This window comes from Peromyscus leucopus, chromosome 12 (assembly GCF_004664715.2).
Source record: "Peromyscus leucopus breed LL Stock chromosome 12, UCI_PerLeu_2.1, whole genome shotgun sequence".
Taxonomy (NCBI): domain Eukaryota; kingdom Metazoa; phylum Chordata; class Mammalia; order Rodentia; family Cricetidae; genus Peromyscus; species Peromyscus leucopus.
In genome coordinates, this window is record NC_051073.1 from 41308274 (window position 1) to 41331220 (window position 22947).

Below are 22947 nucleotides of genomic sequence, written 5' to 3' on the forward strand. Positions count from 1 at the left end.
CAGTTACCCAATTACCCCAAATGTATAGGGAAAGTTGTGCCCAAGACTGAGATGCAATTGTGAGATTACATGTACACATCACATGGAAATGCACGGTAAATGGGGAGAATCATAGCTGTTTTTGCACAAGAAGTTTACAACAAGAGACAGCCAGTTCATTCAAAAGGCAGTAATTCCATAACGCCTTGTGTGATGGTTTCCTCTAACAGAACCCTTAGTTCTGATAGGTTGACCTTCTGAACTCTAGTTGTCACTGCTGTATACTCCCATGGACTTTTGCTACCAGCGGCTCTCAATAAGACAGGGCCTCACAGTGTAGTCATGGCTGTCCTGGAACTTACTATGTTGACCAGGCTGGCCTCATAGAAATCCACTTGCCTCTGCCTCCCAAGTATTGGGACTAAAGGTGTGTACCGCTGTGCCCAGCTGACACCATACTCTTGAGCTGTGGTGGGTGTCCTGGTCCCAGAAGGTAGTCCCAACAGAGGCAAGCAGCCAGGGTCAGGCCAGCAACAATTATCAAGCTGTGGCTTACCCGAGAGCTGATGAAGCGCTGAACAGCTGAAGAGCCTCCAGGGCAGGAAAAAGGGAAGTGGAAGTAGAGAAACCAGAACTGAAAGCTGGTAAAAGGCTGTCAGGAACCAAAGAATAGAACATGCTAGCCCTGGTCTCTAGAACCAGAGAGGTAGCCCATCCTCAGGCCAGAAGGTCTCAGACCCCTGGCTGAGAGTCATAATACAGGCTGCTTGTCACGGGCTAAGCGTCCTGATCAAGGACTCTATCACTAGTAGGTTCTGGTACTCACGGCATGGACAGAGACTAACAGTAGAGGATGCCACCTGCTGCCGCTCACTGCTGCCCACCCAGTGCATGGCAGAGGAAATGGAAACCTGTTCACCCAGCTGACGGTGACCATGGGGAGCAAGCCCAGAGCCTTGAACATACCAGAGAAGGGGTCTACTACTCACTTAGTTCCTAGCCTCAGAATCCATACTTTGTTTTGTTTTTGGAGCCAGGGTTTCTTGTGTAGCCCTGACTGTCCTGGAACTCACCATGTAGACCAGGCTGGCCTCGAACTCAGAGATCCGTCTGCCTCTGCTTCCTGTGTGCAGGGATTAAAGGTGTGCGCCACCACCTGGCAGAATCTATACATTTTTTTTTATTTTTAATTTTTAGGGGAATCTATACATTAGATTTACAATATATAATATTTACAATATACAATAGAATTAATCTATTCTTAATGTAACTTTTTATTAATCCTTTAGAACTCCATGCAATGTATTTTGATAATTTTCACCCTCAACTCCCCTGCGATCCACTTCTAACTCCCTTCACTAACTTTATGCTCTCTTAAAAATTAAACACACACACACACACACACACACACACACACACACACACACACACACAAAAAAAAACCCAAAAAACTCATGTAGTCCAATTTGTGCTGCCCATATACTCACTCACAGGTGTGGGACCATCCACTGGAGAGTGGTTGACCTACCAGGGCCCATACCCTAAAAGAAAACAGTATCTCCTTTCTCCAGAAGCCACTAACAGCTCTTCAGTTAGAGGCGGGTACACAAGGACCCTTTCTCCTGCCATGCTTCAATGTTGGTTGGTTTGATTTTGTTCGGGTCTTGTGCGGGCGACCACAGGTGCCGTGAGCGTATTAGTGCAGTGGTCCTGCCATGTCCTGAAGACAACTGTTCTGCTTCAGTCCTTCCTGACCCCAGGCTCTCCCAGCACTGTGGTCAGTAAATATAGAGATAATTAACGCCAGTTGTAATTCATATTAATTCTTCTTCAACCTGAGGACACAGCCTGACGGCATGTCTCTCCCCCGCCCCGCCCCATCCAGTATTTTCCCCCTCAGATTAAAAGATTAACTTCACTATGCTCTATGAACTTTCGAGAAACACAGCAGAGCCAGGGGTGTCTTTTATCCCACAAAGGCCCTTCTGTCCTCTAGGGACCCCTCTCAGCTCCTCCTCAGATTCGCCAAACTGCTTCTGCCCTTTCTCCAGTTCACATGTCCAAACTAGGAAAAAACAAGAATTGAGGGATGGGTTGGGTGGAGCATTCTGGCACTTTTGCCCAGAGATTAACTTCAAAGCAATGAAGCATCAAGGCTCTGCTATCTTCATCCTCGCGTTTGGGAAGCCTGCTGGTACCAGGAACCAGCAACTCCACCGCTGCAGGGACAGGACGGCGTTGTGCTTAGTTCTTATGCAGAGAAAATCCTGCTGAGGGAAGCTCCAGGGAAATGCTGATGTCCTAAGGCCATTCGTATTTGGGTCTCCAGAGGGGACCTGCTCCCGGGCCAGAGTGAGGGAGGTGCACAGTCACCAGAGTGCAAGAGCCCTGTAGTGGCGGATAGCACTGGCGTTGCCAATTCCTTGTCCTCGCCTCGGGGCACAGCACCCAGCTCGCGCGGCTGTCAGTCAACATCCCTGCCCCGCCCCTCCCGTAATCGGACCAATCGTCGCCGGGGGTCGGGGGTGAGGCGCCGGTAGCGGGGTCAGGAAGCCGGGAAAGAACGGCCTGGCGCCGAGGCCACCGATCAGAGCGTCCACACATCCTGTAGGAGGGCGAGCGGCGGGTTAGGATCGGGACCCGGTGAGTGCGAGCTGCCACTGTGCGCGGGGAGGGGCGGAGCTTGTCCCGGGAGCGCCGGGTGCCGCGTGCCTCGCGCGCCCCTCGGCTGCAGAGAGCCCTGTGTTCCACGCTAGGATCCCCGCGTCCCTGGTGACCCCAGCTCCGGTGTGGGGAGCTGCGGCCCCGGGAGTCCGGACTTCGTGCCAGGGCCCTGGAGCAGAGGCCCGGATCGAAGGCGCAGGCAGAGCTTCAGCCCTGGGCTGCGGCAGCTTGGGACCGGAGGACCAGAGCCGCTGCAGAGATGGGGCGGGGCGAGGCTGAGCATCTCCATCCTCAGTTTCTCCACTTGCAGTAGCGCCCCTGCACCGGGTAGCGGGCACCTGAGGTGGCCCGCACCCGAGAAAGCAGCCAAGCTCCTCTCCCCCCCATCCCACCCTGTAACTCCATTCTCTTCCCACACCCAGTACGGAGAGCTTGGCGACACAGCTCACAGCCTCTATCGCTAGTCTCATCTCTGCTCTGGGAGCCAGCTGCCTCTTGGCTGCTTGTCCTGTCATACTTTGGACTACTCTGGCCTCACTGAGCTGCAGTTTTGGGAGGCATCAGGGTAATTAGGCAGGGAGAAACCAGTGCGTGACCGAACTCAGTGTGATGTTGAGATCTTGGCTTGTGGTCCATTGCTACTTGACCGAAGTCCAGAAGGGCAGTGATGCTAAGATAGGTTACGAGGCAGCATTTTTGCAAAAATGAATACGAAATTGTAATTTCCCCCTTGCTTTTCATTGTTTGCTTCGAAGGAAGAATGTTGCCATGTTTCCAACTGATAAAAGAGTCCCACTGCTCCGGTGGTCGTGGCCTCCTCCGCCCACTGCCATTATTTGTTATTTGGAACAGTAGGGTGTGTTTGGAGCTGGCAGAATGCCCGAACCCGTGGACTGTCTGATTCCTCTCCAGGGAGCGGCACATCATACTTTAACTCTGCAGTGCTGGCCTCTGCCTGCTTTGGACTGGCTTTACCATTTTCTTTCCATGTCTGTTATTCTTCTAACTTCTCTGGGTTGACAAAGTGCTGTACTTTTGTTACTGTGTGAGGAAATGAAGGGATAGGTCAATGAAGAGGGAATAGTTGTCCCCAGTGCCCAGAATGGAGTTGTCCCTAGAGAACGCCGTGAGGCATCATTCAAAATTCATTTTAGTGCCACCAGCCCTTGCCAGCCGATGTAAGGAATATCCCTTGGCTACTCTGTTCATGGTTCTTCTACTTGACTGTGTACTATAGTTATCTAGGGACCGTTAAGGAACAGTATCGGGCCCCTTCCCATAGATTCTGGTTTACTTTGTTGTATGGGCCCAGGGCCTCGCATTTTAAAAGTGTCCACGATGATTGTCAATGTGCAGTGGCCTATTTCTCTCCCTCATAGCACTTTATTTTGCGTGACTTACTAAGCTTCTCCATCTGCCATGCAGTCTCCATGAAGGCATTGGGTCCTGCCTTGGGACACTCCAATTGAGGAGGTCTAGGTGAGTCAGCACTTTGGGTCATTTCACGTGGGGGTACAAGAAACGAAAGCTCCATCTGTGTTCACAGTTTGGATGGATCTCCAGTTCTTTCTGTTAAATCTGTTAAATTTTACTCCGTTAAATCTCAAGTTTTTTTGTTTTGTTTTTGTTTTTTGTTTTCTCTTTATAGCCCTGGCTGTCCTGGAACTCACTCTGTAGACCAGCCTGCCTCTGCCTCCTGAGTGCTGGGACTAAAATGGTGTGTCACGATGCCTGGCTGTTTCCCAGTATTTCTAAACTTCAATTTTTAATTTTAGAAATCGGTTCTCTCTTCTGCAACTGTTATTTCCAGATGACTCTGAGCATTTTAGTGTGAGGTCTTTGCAAAGACAGATCTCTATAGACTCTCAGGCAGTGTCTGGTTAGGTAGGGAATACCTATGTGCCAACAGAAATCTCCAGCCATAATGGTGTCTTGTATTGCTCTGTGGCCCCGTGGTTCCGTTAGCTTTGGAGTCCTTTACTCTCCGTCAGCACCACTGACCACTGCTTTGCTGCTGCTTCTCGGCTCTGACTCACACTGATGTACTCTGAGAGGCTCCCGTTTGTGTAAACCCACAGACCGCACCCAGCCATGATGCAGCTCAACTTCTGTGCATCCTTGGTCTTCCACTCTGAGCACCATCAGGAAAATCTATGACTTTCATGGCCAGCTCCTTGAGAAGATTTTCTGTAGTAAAGTATGTGGGGTCCTGGTGACAGAGTTATTCTTTGTTTTCATAGCTGTGTCCTGCTCAGAATTCATGGACACTTTAGGGTGGGTGAGTGCTTTGGTATGGTAATGGCACTGAGGAGGGGCATGTGATGGTTCAAGTTAGTGTTGACATTGTGTGGAGTGGTGTAGAAGGGTGGATTGATTTATTTATTATGTATGCAGTATTCTGTACTGCATGTGTCCTTGCAGGCCAGAGGAGGGCACCAGATCTCATTTCAGATGGTTGTGAGCCACCATGTGGTTGCTGGGAATTGAACTCAGTGCCTCTGGAAGAACAGTCAGTGCTCTTAACCCCTGAGCCATCTCTCCAGCCCTAGAAGGGTGAATGTATTGCCTTTCCCATCTTGTAACTTCTCTCCCCTTCCTCCCTCCAGAACCTGGGCTGTGCATTCTAGGCAAGCACTTATCACTTAATTCCCCAGCCCACACTCCTCTTCAACAAAGGAATGAACTCACTTTAACATGAATGTCAGCTTTTAAAAGGGAATTTCTGGCCCTCGGTACAGTGTGTTACAGAATGGACCCCTGTAGCATTTGTTTTAGGTATTGAATCAATGTGTCATGTAAACAGCTAATACTGTGGGGGGAGTTGAAAAACAAAATATTAGGCCAGGCATTGTGGTGCACGCCTTTAATCCCAAGTACCTGGGAAGCAGAGGCAGGTGGATCTCTATGAGTTCTAGGAAAACCTGGTCTACATAGAGAGCTTCAGGCTAGCCAAGGCTACATAGTGAGACCCTGTCTCAAATAACAACAACAACACATCTCAAAAAAGAAAAAGTATGAAATATTATTATTAAGTTGCTTTTATTCTGATATGTAGCTTCTTTCTTTTTTTTAGAGTATGGTCATTGATGATTAAAATGGCGCTGGTAGGTTGGCGGGGTTGGTGGAAAAGTCATGGCCATGGCTACCAGAGTTAGAAAGAGCTTTATTAGAAAGAAGCCAGGTCTGGAGAGGAAGGAAGATGGCGGGAATAGAGGGGGAGAGGCGCAGAGAGGAAGCACAGAAAGAGAGGGTGGAGGTCTGCCCCCCTGACGATCTAAGACGTTAGACCCAAGCTCTGCATGTACAGAATCTTAATATTCCAGACTTCTGCTTATTATAAAAAAAGCAAGTAAATAGGAACAGGGGCGTCGTTTCTCCCAGAAAAACTGCTTCAAGCTAACTTGGTGGGCGTCAGTTGGCTCTTGGGGGGTAGGGGGTAGGGAAGGGGACCTTCTGGGATGATGGGCTGTCCTGCTGCTCTGGAGCCGTCCTTCCCTCTTGGCTTGGCACTCTGGCTGCTTTTGTATCTGACAGGATGCTGGTGAGACAGGAAAAGCCTGAAGTAGATCCCACCTGTCCAGATAGATTTTAGCTGGTTTCTAGAGCTTGGGAAAAATTTTGAACATATTGAGAGGCAGCCATGAGAAAATTAGTGACCATGGTATCATTTAGTACTCTGCTTGTATTGGTTAGTATTAATGAGAGAGACAGAGAGATTGGAACATGTTAAGCTTAATCAGAGACAGATTGTTTAAGGCACCTGTTTCCTTTACTAGTTTAGCATCCAGGAGACAGAGGTGATCAATTGTTGAAAGCATTTAATAGTAATAGATGGTTATATTAAAGTCTGTTTTTGTAGCACCCAGATGCTTTTGGGTCTGAGGGTTTAAATACCTTTTAGCTGTTACAGTTTTTTACTTGATGATCTCTGGACTCCAGTTCTGTGGTGGTCCTGTACCATTAGTTGAGCAGTGAGTTAAACAGGGAACTGGGAAGAGAAAAGCTCGTGGTGCATGAGAACTTATTTCTTTGGAATTAGGGACAAGGCAGAGAGCAGGGCCCTGTCTGCGTGCACGAGGAGGAGAAGCACAGGTGGGTGGAGCTGGAGGGAGGCACATGGAAGGAGTAATGAAATGAAAGCTCCTATCTTAGCTGGAAAATCTTTTCCCATTAAGTAACCCTGAAAGTGCAATTAAATCTGGTGAGGTGGGTAAGGCTGTCCTCTCTACCCCAACAATAGGGAAACGAGGAGAGGTGATACCCCCAAACTCCCAGGACTGGGTCAGTGGCTCTGGTGTCCAGAAGGAAAGAAATGGATCGCTTCCATACTGTGTTCTGGGTTCCCTTCAAGCCTGTGGCCAAGCCTAGGTCTGCTGGAGGTCTTAGCTTGATGTTCCCATGTCATCTTGGTGCTTGGGGGCAGTCAGGCTTTCTAGGTGGCACTTTCAACAAAGCTCATCTGATAGCCTGGTAGAGCACTTACTAGCCCGCATGGCCTTTTTCCTCACTTAAAACAGGGAAATTCACTAAAGAGGTGTAAGTGTGTAAATTTAAAAGACATTATAACAGTTCTGTTAGTAATATAAATTAGGATAAAAAAATGAATCAGGTACATTTTGGACTTACCAAAATAGGATAGATAATGGAATATTTTCTCTGAGTTTGTCAAATGCAAATGGACTAGACATTGTTGAGGTATTTATTGCTTGTATACATTGTATATAGTTATTGTATTTATTGTATATAGTTTTTTATATTAGTTATAACTTTTTTCTTTTCTCTTTTTATTAGAATAATAAGGGGAAATGTGGTGATATATTTTAATTGTGCTGAAATGTGATTTTATTTGTATGTTAATAAATAAAGTTTGCCTGGAGATCAGAAGTCATAGCTAGCCAGGAACAGAAGTCAGGCAGTGGTAGCCCATGCCCTTAATCCGATCACATGGGAGGCAGAATCTCTGTGTGGTCAAGGACACAGTCAAGCATGGTAACACAAGCCTTTGATCGCAGTGCCAACCATAGAGACCTGGAGGTCTGTATAGATAGGCAGTGACGAGGAAGTCATGTGGCTGGGCTTAGAGCCAATGAAAAGGCAGAACCGGAAGGCAATAAAAACACAAGTCAGACAGGAAGAAGCCCTCTCTGGGGAAGCGATGGTGGCGAGGTGGTAAGATAAGGTAGTCGTGGCTCTTGCTCTGATCTCTTTGGCTATTACCTCTGTATTTGGCCCTGTGTTTCTTATTTAATAAGACTGTTTAGACATTCATCTACACTCAACAGCTTTTGGGAGCCAGGGTGTGCCAGCACTTGGCAATTTTATTCTTGGGTGTTCTCGGGCTTGTTATCTCTTCCCTGGTACACCTTGAATGCCACAGGTGACACTCGCCGGTGGGGTCAGGAGCCTTACTCTCCAGATGCTTAATTTTAGTCCCATGCTGGGGAGGTTTGAGGGACAAGAGACGGATTTTGTTCTGTGTCTTGAATTTTTTTGTCTTGGTGTCTGCTGGCTTGAGGTCAGCTTTTGGAAGACTTGCCTGAAGGCAGGCTATAAATTGATCTCTGGCTTAAGAGCCATCCTGACTACTGTAAGCTTATTTACACGGATGCTAGCCCACTTCCAGACCCATTTGTGCCTCTCACCGCAGCTCGAGAATGACTGGGAGGAGTTAAGGTGAGTTAGGGTGAGAGTCCACAGAAGTGGCCTGCACAACACTGGAGAGCCTGCCCACTGGTTCAGGAGTTAAGGTGAGGTGGGTTAAAGCCTGCCTACTGCTGGAAAGCGGAAGTCAGATAGACAGAAGTGGTTGGACGTGGCAGGGGCCATAGGGGGAGGGAGAAGGATTCAGAGCTTCATTAGAAAGCTTGGGGATGAGGTAACTCTTTTCATTTGCCCGTTCGCTGGCAGAAGTTCCTGCGAAGCTGTTATGCAGCCAAATTTACTGGTATCCGCCAAATTTACTAGTATCCGCTCCTTTGTCCCATGGCTGCAGCTGAGAGAGAAAAAATAAAACATTAAAATAACAAACCGGGGTCCTAGGCTCCTATCTCAAGAGTCCCCGAGATAGAGGAAGGATCTATGAATCAGCACAGGTTACCCAAAACATCACCACGGTATGAGTAAGGGCTGGGAGCGTACGCAGCATGTGGACCACCCGGTGGTCCAACAGCATCCTATACTTCATCAAGATTAGAATGTGTCCTTGCCTGCGCAGTCCGAGGACCCTGAGGTCTGGTGCAAATAATATACCTCAGGCTGCAGAGCCGCGGGAAGGGACTCACCAATCACACCTGCGGTGGAGATGCAGGGGTGGCGGGTGTGGTGTGCAGTCGCAGGTCCTCGGCTAGGCTTTTGGCATTCAGCCCTGGACGCTGAGTGTGCAGAATCTCCTCTCCGAGTCACGGCACCAATGATGGTTAAAATGGCGTTGGTGGGTTGGCGGGCGCGGTGGAAAAGTCATGGCCATGGCTACCAGAGTTATAAAGAGCTTTATTAGAAAGAAGCCAGGTCTGGAGAGGAAGGAAGATGGCGGGAGCAGAGGGGGAGAGGTGCAGAAAGAGAGGGTGGGGGTCCTCATCCAGCTTTTTTAAGGCGGGGACCGTGTGAGCATGCAGCAGGTACATTGCTCACGCCCCTTGATAACATAAGACGTTAGACCCAAGCTGCACGTGTACGGAATCCTCACAGTCATGACTGGTAGATGTAGCTGAAGAGATTAGAAACGCATGCGAGGAGTAATCAGCTAGGAAGTGAAAATAAGTGTGGTGGGATTCTGAGGAGGAGGGCACGTTCCTTCGGCTTAGTCCTGCCCCCTTTCTGCAGCTGGGTTGGGAAAGAGCTAACATGGTTCTTTTTTTTTGTTTTGTTTTGTTTTTTGAGATAGGGTTTCTCTGTGTAACAATCTTGGAACTCAATTTATGGACTAGGCTGGCCTTGAACTCACAGAACTCCACCTGCCTCTACCTCCTGAGTGCTGGGATTAAAGGCATGTGCCACCAAGCCTGGCTATGCTAACATGGTCCAGACGGGTGGAGCAGAGGAGTGAGAGTGAGCGGCTTCTGGGTCCAGCAGAAAGCTGAAGCGGGTAATGATGCATTTGTGAGCTACTGCAAACTTCTTTCCATCTTTGCCTCCCCTCCAAGAAACCCTCCATGAGAGCAAAATACTGGTACCTCTCTGTTTACCTGTATCACACATCAATTATATACTTGTTGTTTGGGGGGGGGGGGTTTCATTTAGTTTGTGTGTGTTACTTTGCTGTGGGATGTTCTGTATGTTAAATGTGTTGCTCTGATTGGCTAATAAATAAAACACTGATTGGCCAGTAGCTAGGCAGGAAGTACAGGCGGGACAAGCAGAGAAGAGAATTCTGGGAACAGGAAGGCTGAGTTAGAGAGACACTGCCAGCCGCCGCCATGACAAGCGAGATGTAAGGCCATGAGCCATGTGGCAACTTATAGACTAATAGATATGGGTTAATTTAAGATAGAAGAATTAGATAGCAAGAAGCCTGCCACGGCCATACAGTTTGTAAGCAATATAAGTCTCTGTGTGTTTACTCGGTTGCGTCTGAGCGGCTGTGGGACTGGCGGGTGAGAGAGATTTGTCCTGACCATGGGCCAGGCAGGACTAGAGAAAACTTTTTCTATATGTCACTTAGAAAAAAATTATAAAAAATTTAAATAATGGATGATAATGTGGGTTAACCAGGACTGCCTCTGCCCCTTTTTAAATTCATGTGGACTGTATACCACTTAATGTTCTCATTTTTACATTTAATCTCTCCCTCCTCCTCCCTTTGTGTGTGTGTGTGTGTGTGTGTGTGTGTGTGTCCCACACGTGAAGATCAGAGGACAACTTCTAGGAGTCATTCTCTCCTCCTACCTTGTGGATCCTGGGGCTCAAACACAGACTCTTGGGCTTCCCAGCAAGCACCTTTACCTGCTGAGTCATCTCACTGGCCCATTTTTAAGGAATAATCATTTCTAATAAACGAAGAGCTTAACTGTGCAAGGTAGCAACACCCCTTGCCTTACACTAAACAATATAGATGACCTGTTTCTAAATGGGTCCACCTTTCCTCACTGAGGTCTACAGTCATGTGTGTTTGGTTTCCAGCCAGAGGCTCCTGGAGCAGTGGGTGCCGTAACCAGACCTTTGTCAACTCTGGCACAGAGACTGGAAACACCATCTGTGTTGATGCCGAGCTGAACCCTTCAGCTGGAGACCGCCAGGGAACTGTTCAGAAGCCACAGAGACTGGAGTTGTGAAAATGCAATTATTTTCTGTCCCACCTCTAAACAGTAAGGAGAGTAATTGTGATCTGGCTTTCCAGGGCAGCGTCAGAATGGCTGAGGAGAGAACAGACCGGTAACAGTAGCTGGTGGAGAAAATGTCCAATAGAGGAGCAGGTGAGGGCTGACCAGGTAGCTCAGCAGGGAAAGGCTCTGGCCCTCAGGATGGATGGCCCAAGTTCAGTTCCCAGGACCCACATGGTAGACGGAGAGAACTGACTCTGTGAGTTGGCCTCTGACCTCCACATGTGCACTGTGGCACAAACACACACAAATGTACATTAAAAAAATTTAAAAAGTATAAGATGTAGGCTTGACACAAAGGCAGGACCAGCTAAGGGGTCGACTCACTGAGGTATAAAGAAAATTCATTTGTGGAGAGCAAAAGTCAAGGCCGAACAGATGTGAGTCAAGATATCCCTCATCAGAAAAGTTCACCTCAGAGTGCACCTTTTCTGTTTAGGGAACAGAAACAATGACTTCCTTTTCACATGTTCTTTGGTGGCAGTGTACAGCAGAGAGAGAGAGAGAGAGAGGGAGAGAGGGAGGGAGGGAGGGAGGGAGGAGGGAGAGAGAGAGAATATGACCACGGATGAGAGAGAACTTTGCTTTCCTTCAAGACTTTTTCTAGAAAAGTTTAATAATTAAGTAAATTGCCTGACAGTGCACAGTACCTACATGTCTGGGGTTGTGTAAATACATCAATTTGTGTGTTTCAGTTTTTGTTTTACAGAAAGTTTACAAATGTCCTTACACTAATACAAAAATTAACCCATTCTTGAACCAAGAATTCCCATGGTGCACAAGAAAAAAATATTCTTTACATTAATTACTATATTTTCTACTGAATTGTTATATATTTTTTAGTAGAGAAATCAGAGCAAATATTTCTTGTTTTTTTTCCTTTTGGAAAATTTTGTGTATTATTATTATTATTATTATTATTATTATTTTTGAGTCAGGGTTTCTCTGTGTAATCACCCTGGCTGTTCTGGAACTTGCTCTGTAACCAGGCTTACCTGAACTCGTATAGATCCACCTGCCTCTGCTTCCCAAGTGCTGGGATTAAAGGTGTGCACCACCACCACCCAGCTTGTATTATTCTTTCTGCTTGTTTTTCTATTAAAAATAAGACGTAGCCGGCGGTGGTGGCGCACGCCTTTAATCCCAGCACTCGGAGGCAGAGCCAGGCGGATCTCTGTGAGTTTGAGGCCAGCCTGGGCTACCAAGTGAGTCCCAGGAAAGGCGCAAAGCTACACAGAGAAACCCTGTCTCGAAAAACCAAAAAAAAAAAAAAAAAAAAAGACGTGCAGATATCTGTTCCCTGCTATAAAAAGAGAAGTTATGGCAATTTTATAAATGTTATAAAATTATGTTTATTGGGTTGAGAAAATAATTAAAATCATGACTGATTTGTAACACCCCCTCTCCAAACTCAGCCACAGTAACAACAACATAAAACCAGCAACTGGAAAGAACATTTTGAATTTGTTATGGAACTCTAGTCCTTTTGCCCTAAGCATCTGTGATAAAGCAATCAGGACCTCTTCCAAACTCTTCAAGCTAAGCGGCTTCCGCATATCTTCAGGGCAGGTGTCTTTCTTCCTATACCTTGTCACTTTGCTGAAGGACAAAAGGACCACTTTTGGAAGCTGTAAACCCAAAGGCTGTTTTGTGTCTTGCTGGGGAGATTGTGGTATTCTGGCTTTCCAGAGGGTCGGGATGGTTTGCACAGTGTTCTGGAGTGCTTTATAAAAACATGAGCCCTCCTCCTAACCCTCTTTACATAAAATGAACATGGTAATGTTATCTAGCTTAAGCTATAAGGGAGCTGAGGTGACTTTACTTAGAACTCTAGAAATTTAATGTTTACTTTTATTTCACAATTTCTGAGTTTGAACACTTTTTTTTCCTATTAAAATTATAAGCTAAATAGTTAATAAGGTAATTATGAGCATCTCTGCATAGAAGCCTGCGGTTAGAAAAGGAACAGAAACAATCATCTGGAGATAAGATATTACTGTTCCCAGGCCCTTTGCTTTGTCTTTGTGACTGGACCTTGGATCAGGCCCAGAAAAGGAAATGGACTTTTCTTTCTGTTGCAGTTGGTGAGACTTTCATTTCTCTTGCTTATTGAATAAAAACATGCCTCTTGAATTGTTGCAGTCTGTCCTCTACAGAACTCTCAAGCTCACTGGCAGGACAGAAGCAAATTCACCTGAACGCTCATCCGCGGCTCGGCACAAACGACGACGACGACATGGAGCTTTGAAGGTGACGGTATCCTGGTGTCGGCCATGGGTCATCAGGACACAGCCGGACCATGTGGACCACTTTCTTCAAACTACGAGTCTTCTGCTGTCTGTTTGCGGTGCTAATGGTGGTGGTGTTGGTGGTCAATATCACTCAGGTGGAGGTGAGTGCTCAGATCTGGGGGTTTGGCTCTCAGTAGCCTGAGGTCATCAAGTCGCTTAGGCCAGTTGTATCTTTTACTTGCTGTGGTATGTATGTGAGCACCTCTAGCATCCAGCTGCTGTGCCAGTCACTGAGGACCCAGAAGTGAAGACTGGGTGTCTATTGTGGAGTTCACATCTGAGTGTATGTGGAAGAAAATACAGAGAACGCTTATCTGAAATGCTTAGACTAGATGGGATGTGCCATATTCTGGAGCTTTTTGTTTACAAAGAAGGTAGGTTCATTTAGCTTACGAATATTAGAAATTTTTGGATTTGGGAGATTTATTTATTTGAGACAGAATCTCATTATGTAGCCTTAGCTGAGGTCAAGCTCGGAGATCTGCCTCTTTCTCCCGCCCTCTCTCTTTGGTTTTTCAAGACAGGGTTTCTCTGTGTTACAGCTTTGTCTGTCCTGTAACTTGCTTTGTAGAGTTCCAGGCTGGCCTTGAACTCACAGAGATCCACCTGCCTGCCTCTGCCTCCTGAGTGCTGAGACTAAAGGTGTTCGTCACCACCTCCCTGCTGCCTCTCTTGAGTTCTGGAATTAAAACACACACCAGCACACCGGGCTTGGATTTGGGAGTTTTTTCATAGACACCGCTGACCTAATAATGTTTGCCATTCGAAAATCTTGAAGTCAGATATGTGCCCAAATCTGAACACTCAGAAATTTAAGTTTGGACTTTGGAGCATTTTAGATTTTGGTGTTTTGGATTGAGAATGTTACTGTATTCGGTTTCCATTGTTTACTTTATTTTACTATTATTCCTTGGATGCCTGTTTGTTTCCCAAGGAGAGACAGAAATGTTGCCGTGGTGGTGAGAGGGGAGGTAGGGAGCAAACGGGGAGGAGTGGGGGAGGGGAAACGAATCAGAACACGGAATTTTAAACAGATGTTTAAATCTGTTTTCAGTAAAAGAAAAAAAAATGTTACCTATAGTCGTTAGTAATAATCATATGGGGGGCCAGAAAGGTAGCTCAGAGGTTAAGAGCACCGGCTGCTCTTCCAAAGGTCCTGAGTTCAATTCCCAGCAACCACATAGTGGCTCATAACCAACTATAATGAGATCTGGCGTTTGTTTTCTGGCAGGCAGAACACTGTGTACATAAAAAAACACCAAAAACCAACTATAATTGGGTAATGTGGTAACAATGACTGGTAGTGCTTATGAAAGTGCGAGACCGCCCCAGGTCTCCCTACGGGGGCATTCCATCACCACAGGACCCTTGCTGCAACAGGCCAGCACCCAGTCCCGGACTCCCCAGTGACCCCGGCCCGCGCGTAATGGGCTAATGGGCCCGTAATGGGCACGCCTTGGGGTGGGGTGGGGCGGGGCGGGGCCTTGCAAGGAAGTTGGAGGTCTCCCTTCCCCCACCCAGCCACACCCAAAGGCTAGCCACCAGCTAGCTCTAGGCAGCCCCCAGCCGGTCAGCTTGATCCCATTAACTCTATCTTTTGCATCCCAGACAGTGAAACCGCAGTTTCTAAGGCCTAGGCTGCAGGTGGCCGCTTTGACTAGCCTTGCCGCTGACACTGGGGTGGCCTTGGTGGGGCCATCAGGGCAAAAGCCCAGTCAGCAGCTCTTCTTTTTCCTTGGGACCAAGGAGAGTGGCTACCTCATGGCTGCCCTAGAGTAAGGAAGGGGGCGCTTCCCGAAGGAGGAGACTGTGTGACCCGGCCACAGGCTGAAAGACAGATGCAGGGGAGAAATGGACGAATCTGTTTTGAATACTGCTGTGTGGCTGGAGGCAGGGACCATGGCTCCCGGAGCCCCTCACAAGTGCCTGCGAGACACTAGCCCTCTTCCCGACTCCCTCTGCTCAGCACATATATGACCGAACGTATGGAGCAGTTTCTACAGAAAAGATGGTAGCCCTTTTATTTTGTTCCTTGACTTGATTTTGGGATTTTTTTTTTTAAGGACGCAAGTCTTAGCTAAGCAGGGCATTTCTTTGCTTATTTGGGCTAGCACAAGAATTTCTAGAGGCTAAGCCATAGGCTTTTACAAAATTTCCCACTGGAAATGGTTTTGTGTTGTGTAGTAGCACACCTGCTTTCACTGTGAAATGGACACGGAGTCTTCCATGGTTTTTGCAAGTCTTTGGGTACTTTGAAGAACACGAAGTGATTCTGTTCAAGATTAACACCTTGAAGATTAAGTGTAACAGCTAGGAATTGATCCCTTTTATTTGCTTACACTGTTCTCATATTTTGCTGCAGGCAAGGCAATGTTGGCACCGTATTGACAATGCTTTCCACCTGAGATCTGACAGTTATCAATATACATCTAGGGATCATGATAACAGAACACAAGAACTTACAATACCTTTTTGTTATTTTAAATCGCTGTCTCAGTCTCTGACTGTCTGTCTGTATATCTGTCTGTCTCTGTCTCTCTGTCTCTGTCTCTCTCTCTGTATGTGTGTGTATTTATGTAGAGTGTGAATGCTGCTTGCCGCAGTATGCATACTGATGTTGGAGGACAACATTGGGTATTGGTCCTCACCTTCCACTTTGATTGAGACAGGGTCTCTTGGCTGTTCTTCACTGGGGACACCAGTCTAGCTGGCTTGTGATCTTCCGAGGAGTCTCTTGTCTCCACCTCCCATCTCACTGTAGGCGTAGGAGTGCTGGGGTAACAGATCCCTGCTGTTGCATCTGGCTCTCCATGGGTTCTGGGGATTCAAATTTAGGTTCTCAACCTTGTGTGGCAAGAGCCATCTCCCCAGCCCCAGTCATTCGAAGTGTACATTTCAGTGAAATGAAGCACATTCACATTGTGCAACTACTCTACTGTCTGTCTCTGGAACCTCATTTTTGTCTTCCCAGAATGAAATTCTAGTACTGTTATACAATTATGTGTTCCTTCCTCTCCTTCAGCTTCTGTAACCTAATTATCAATTTTCTGTCGCTATGAATTTCATGAGTCTAAATGCTACACCCAATAGAATTACATGATATTTTGTGACTGGCTTATTTCTCTTAGTGTAAGGTTCTCAAGATTCATTTATGTTGTGGGTTGTGGCAAGAATCACAATTTTCACTCCTGGATAGGCTCTCATTTTACAGTCCAAACTGTCATGACACTAATTATACAGCCAACGTGGCTTCAAGCTCTTGGCAATCCTTATGCCTCAGGTTCCCAAATGCTGGGGTTACATCTGTGAATCACCATGCTCCCTTAACCTTTGCTTTTTAGTTGGGCTGTTTAGACTCTTTATATTTAATGTATTTGTTGAGAGGATTATGGTTACACCATTTTGTGGTTCATATTCATCTTATTCTCTTCCCCATGTCTGCTTTGTTTCACAGTGAGAAATTATTTTAATCCATTTCATCTTTTTGGGGTCTTCTTAGCAATAAGTTTGTTATTTTAGTAATTCTTTCAGGGCTTACAGTATATATATTTAGTATCACACTCTGTGCTCAAATGGTATTCCACCTCATGTAGTATAAACACCTTGCCACAATGGATATTCATTTCTCCTTTTGATTTTTGTGCTGTTAACATGTACTTTACTTCTACATGTTATATGCCTCCCAATTGTTTAAAAATTGTTTTGACATAGTCTATAAGAATAATAAAAAACATGGTATCAAGTATTTAGCACATGACTTTGCTTTTTAGCGGCGTTCATTCTTGTTTGTGGATCTGTATTTCAGTCTCATAATAGTTTCTTTTGAACTGTCTTGACATTTCTTCTGGTGCAGGTTTGTTGGTGATAAATGTGTTCACTTTTGGTAGATTTGAAAAAAAATCCTATATAGTTTTAAAAATATTTACTACAGCTTTGACTTTAACATAGTTTTAGGGTTATAGAAAAATTATACTGAAAGTAGAGTTCTCATATTGCCCCTCCTCATTCCATATTACTAAAATATGGCAGTCGTGTGATTTTTTTATTTTCTCAACCTCATCTGTGCTACCTTTTTAAAAAAAAAAAATCCTGGCATTATCAGACACCGGATGGCCTGGGAATTGAACCCGGGTCCTCTGGAATATCATTCAGTGCTCTTAACTGCGGAGCCATCTCTCTTCCCCCTCCACATCTGCTCTACAACCTTAGCTTCGTGGCTCTATTTTGCTCCATTGCATAGCTTTGTCATAGTTTATTTAATGTCCAATTGATGGATTTTATTTCCAAGGACAGTGTAGTAGTCAGGGTTCTCTAGAGGAACAGAAGTGATAGAATGACTGTGTGTGTGTGTGTGTGTGTGTGTGTGTGTATATGTATATGTTTATACATCTATCTATCTATCTATCTATCTATCTATCTATCTATCTATCTATCTATGTATGTATCATCTATCTATCTATCATCTATCTATCACCTATCTATCTATCATCTATGTATGTATGTATGTACGTATGTATGTATGTATGTATGTATGTATGTATTTATGTAACTACCTACCTGCCTGCCTGTCTGCCTGTCTCTGTCTACCTGCCTGCCTGTCTGCCTGCCTGTCTGTCTGTCTGCCTGCCTGCCTGCCTACCTGCCTATCTTCCCCGTTAGTTCACCAGCATTCTTCCTATTTCTATGGGAAATAAGGCTCACGTAAGTTCACAAGGTGATGGAGAAGAAGCAAAGCACGTTTTTCTGACTGTTTTCTCTACTGTTGATGCCACTTCCTTGATCAGAACTAGGGCATCTAACCATCATGAGATATAGGCCGCCTCATTTCTCAGATGTTAAAGCCAAAACTCAGTGGCTTGGAAAGTTCTTGTTAATCTGTTCTTCCATCTCCACATTTCCCTATTTGGGATTTATAGTTCTTTTCATCACATCTTCTTAATTTTTTCATTTGAAAAATGAAAAGTTCTTTGCTCTCTGTTGCCCCAGGGTCTTTGGACCGTCGATTCCTTTTCTCCTCTGCCGTCTTTGTCTGATAACTTTTGCTCTTCCTTCAGACTGAACTTAGACGTCACTGTCTCGTGACTCTTAAGTTCTAGTGTATGTGATCCCGTTGCTTCTGTTTTAGTGTGGGTCTCAAATTGTCTCCAAAAGCTCATCCTTTTGTTGAAGTCTTCATCCAAATGCATTGGTACTTCGTGGAAATGATTATACCGAGAGGATTCCGACCTTAGCCACAGAGTGACCAGGTGACAGTCACAGTATAATTTGCAGTTGGGAGGTGGTGGAAACTTGGGAAGGTGGGGCCTATTTGGAGATAGCGGGTCACAGGGGGAAGCCAGTGAGATGTGTGTTTTGCTTCCTGCTTTCCGCTGCCATGAGATGAGTAGCCTTGCTGTCCACCATGCTGCTCTGCCTTCCAACACTGTGGACTGAAACGTCTGAAAGTGTGAGTTGATTTTCTCAGGCATTTTGTCACAGTGACAGAAAGCTAACACAACTCCATGTGCTTTTACTTCACCACACGGGACTTATAGACTGTGTTGCCAGATGTGTCCACTCATCTGTCTGCCCCAGTCATCTGTAAGGAACACAGAACATCGCTCCTAATTTGTAAGCCCAGGACCAGCTCTTGCTGGCCTCTTAGAATAGGCAGGCACACTCCAGGTTACCAGAATCTCAGCCACTTCTGCGGGTTTTATCGATGGCCTGTTTCACTCATGCATGGTTTCCCACTTCACATCTATAGCCATTGGAGAATAGAATCTGTACTACAAACCATTTTATGTATATCAGGAAGAGAGTCTCCCAGAAGTGAACTGCCCGATAATGGCCTTGACATTGGCTTTATGTTGCAATAGTCTTCTTTGTAGTAACCCCTGGTCTTGCCTACATTACTAGGAGGTACCAGAGGGCAGGAATTAGCTGTGCTCCCCACCAGATCACCTCATGCCAGGTGTATGAGGAGCCAAAATGAACTAAATAGCTGTCTTGGCAACTGATAACATACCAAGACTCAACAGCTTGCTTCCTGCCCAACCAAAGGCTTGCCACTCTGAGGCAAATGTCATTGTGGTAGAGTTGTCTTGTGTGTGTGTGTGTGTGTGTGATTTGATTTTTTAAAAAAATTCTTCTCTTATACATTACATCCCGACCGAAGTTTCCCCTCCCTCCACTCCTCCCAGTTCCTCCCCCACCTGCCTTCTCCCCCAGTTCCATTCCTCCTGTGTTTCCCTTGAGAAAAAGGATAGGCCTCCCAGAGATATATATCATCGAACATGGCATAACAAGTTACAATAAGACTAGGAACAAACCCTCATATCAAAGGTGAACAAGACAACCCAATAGGAGGAAAAGGGTCCCAAGAGCAGGCAAAAGAGTCAGAGCACTGCCACTTAACACTTAGGAGTCCCACAAGAACACCCAGCTACATCACCATAACTTATTTGCAGAGGGCCTAGCTTAGACCCATACCAGATCAGTGATTGTTTCTTCAGTCTCTGTGAGCCCCTGTACGCCCTGTGTATTTGATTCTGTGGGCTGTTATTGGGGGTATCCTTGATTCCTCTGGCTTCTACAATTCTCCCTCCCCTTCTTTTGTGGGGTGCCCCTGGCTCTTCCTCGTGTTTGGTTGTGGCTCTCTGCATCTGCTCTCATCACTTGCTGGATGATTCAGCAGGTACCGACCTAAAAGTAACTCCCGTAAGTTCTGTGCTAACTTACCCCAGCACATCTTGCAGGCAGGACAGATTGTAGGTTGAAGGTTTTGTGGTTGGGTTGGTGTCCCAGTTCCTTTGCTGGAAGCCTTGCCTAATTATAGAAGATGGCTGATTCAGTATCTCTGTATCCCCCATTGAAGCATAAAGCTAATTAATCTTAACAATAAAAACCAGGAGTCAGATATTGGGGTAAAAACCTGAAAGATCAGAGAAGCAGGGGAGCAGCCACAGTCACTTCCTACCTCTCTAGTTCCTCTGACCAAAAAGGGCCGAGATCCTCTCTTTGCCCTGCCTTATCACTTCCTGTCTCCTCTCTGTACAGACCCCCATGGTTAACTAGTGGCTAGCTCCACCCTCTGACTCCAAGCAACTTTATTTGTCAGAACACAAACAAAATATCACACAACCCCCATTACTAGGAGTCTTCACTAGGGCAACTCTCAAAGATTTCAGGGTGTTTCTACTACATCAGGTTTACACACTCCCCAAGTACCCTCCAATTCCAGTCATCTCTCCCAGTCATCTCTCCCTCCACCCCATCCCTTGCCTAATCCTTCCTGTTTCCATTTCCACTTGCCCCAGTCCTTCTGAAAAATCTATTCTATTTCCTCTTCCAGGGAGATCTATGCATCCCCTTGCCCCTTGAACCCTCCTTGTTACTTAGCCTCTCTGGGTCTGTTGATTGTAGCATGATTATTCTTTACTTAACAGCTAAGGTCCATGGTGAGTACATACTATGTTTGTCTTTCTGGGTCTGGGTTACCTCACTCAGGATGATTTTTTTTTTTTTTATAGTTCCATCCATTTGCCTCCAAATTTCATGTTGTCATTTTTTTTTTTTAAACAGTTGAGTAATACTCATTGTGTAAATGTACCACACTTTTTCTATCCATTCTTTGGTTGAAGGCTATCCAGTTTGTTTCCAGTTCTGGCTATTATGAATAAAGCCACTATGAACATAGTTGAGCAAGTGTCCTTGTGGTAGGATGGAGAGTCCTTTGGGTATATGCCCAGGCATGTGATAGCTGGGTCTTGAGGTAGATTGATTTCCAATTTTCTGAGGAACCACCATATTGATTTTCATAGTGGCCGTACAAGTTTGCACTCCCACCAGTTATGGTGGGATATTCCCCTTGCTCCACATCCTCACCAGCATGAGCTGTCACTTGTGTTTTTGATCTTAGTATTCTCACAGGTGTGAGACAGAATCTCAAAGTAGTTTTGATTTGTTTTTTCCCTGATAGCTATGGACGTTGAACATGTCTTTAAGTATTCCTTAGCCATTTTGGTTTCCTCTGCTGAGAATTCTCTGTTGAGATCTGTACCCCATTTTTAATTGGATTATTTTGTTTACTGATGTCTAATTTCTTGACTTCTATATTTGTTTTGGATACTAGCCCTCTGCTGGATGTGGAGTTGATGAGCATATTTTTCCATTCAGCAGGCTGCCATTTTGTCCTATTGATGTTGTTCTTTGCCTTACAGAAGCTTTTCAGTTTCATGAGGTCCCATTTACTGATTTTTGATCTTAGTGCCTACACTATCAGTGTTATATTCAGGAAGTTATCTCTGTGCCAATGTTTTCAAGGCTATTCCCAACTTTTTCTTCTATCAGGTTAAGTGTATCTGGTTTTTTTGTTAGTTTTTTTTTTTCTTTCTCTTTTTCCTGAGACAGGCTTTCTCTGAGTAGCCCTGGCTGTCCTGTCTCTCTCTGTAGACCAGATTGGCCTCAAACTCACAGAGATCCACCTTGCTCTGCCTCCCGAGTGTTGGGATTAAAGGCGTGTGCCACACCGGCACACTGTATCTGGTTTTATATTGATGTCTTTGATCCACTTGGACTTGAGATTTGTGTAGGGTGATAGATATGGATCTATTTGTATTTTTGTATTATGGATATATTTATATTTTTCTACATGCTGACATCCAGTTAGACCAGCACCATTTGTTGAAGATGTTTTCTTTTTTCCTTTGTCTCTTTCTGACTTCTTTAAAAAAAAAAAAAATCAGGTGTTCATAGGTGTATGATTTAATGTCTGGGTTCTTGGTTCAAGTCCATTGACTAACGTTTGTATTTATGGCAATACCATGAGGTTTTTATTACTATAGCTCTGTAGTAGAGTCTGAAATCAGGAATGGTGATACCTCTGGAAGTTCTTCTATTATACCGGATTGTTTTAGCTATCCTGAGTTTTTTGTTTTTCCATATGAAGTTGAATATTGTCCTTTCAAGGTCTATATAAAGAATTGTGTTGGAATTTTGATGAAGATTATGTTGAATCTGTAGGTTGCTTTTGGTAAAATGGCCATTTTTACTATATTAATCCCACTGATCCATTAGCATGGGAGATTTTTTTTTAATCTTCTGATATCTTCTTCAATTGCTTTCTTCAAAGACTTGAAGTTTTTGTCATACAAGTCTTTCACTTGCTTGATCAGAAGTACCCCAAGATATATTATTTGTGGCTAATGTGAAGGGTGTTATTTCCCTAATTTCTTTCTCAGCCTATTTGCTTTTTGTGTATAGGAGGGCTATTGATTTTTGTTGAGTTAAATCTCATATCCAGTCACTTTACTAAAGGTGTCTATCAGCTGTAGGAGTTCCCTGGTAGAACTTTTGGGTCCCTTTATATATACTATCATATCATCTGCAAATATTGATATTTCGACTTCTTCCTTTCCAATCTGTATCCCCTTGATCTCTTTCAGTTGTCTTATTGCTTCATCTAGAATTTTTGGTTGAGGGACTTTTAATGACTGCTTCTATTTCCTTAGGGATTATGGATCTATTTAAATTGTTTATGTGGTCTTGATTTAACTTTGGTAGTGGTATCTATTGAGAAAATTATCCATGTCTTTTAGATTTTCTGATTTTGTGGAGAATAGGCTTATGACCTAATGATATTTGGATTTCCTCAGTGTCTGTTGTTATGTCTTGCTTTTTGTTTCTGACTTTGTTAATTTGGATATTCTCTCTTT

At 45.1% G+C, this 22947-nt stretch overlaps 1 protein-coding gene across 3 annotated transcripts in view; it reads left to right on the top strand.

Moving 5' to 3' along the window:
• Positions 1-2471: 2471 nt before the first annotated feature.
• Nxpe3 (neurexophilin and PC-esterase domain family member 3) overlaps positions 2472-22947 on the top strand; it is a 62135-nt gene continuing 41659 nt past the window's right edge. The window contains exons 1-3 of one of the 3 annotated variants that reach the window (XM_037209710.1): positions 2472-2622; positions 10762-10946; positions 13104-13353. In XM_037209710.1, the coding sequence (XP_037065605.1) occupies positions 13261-13353 (93 nt within the window). In that variant the 5' untranslated portion in view covers positions 2472-2622; positions 10762-10946; positions 13104-13260. Of the gene's footprint in view, positions 2623-2663; positions 4123-10761; positions 10947-13103; positions 13354-22947 lie in introns of those variants that run through there. The other 2 variants (XM_028867493.2, XM_028867494.2) reach the window with 2 other exon arrangements.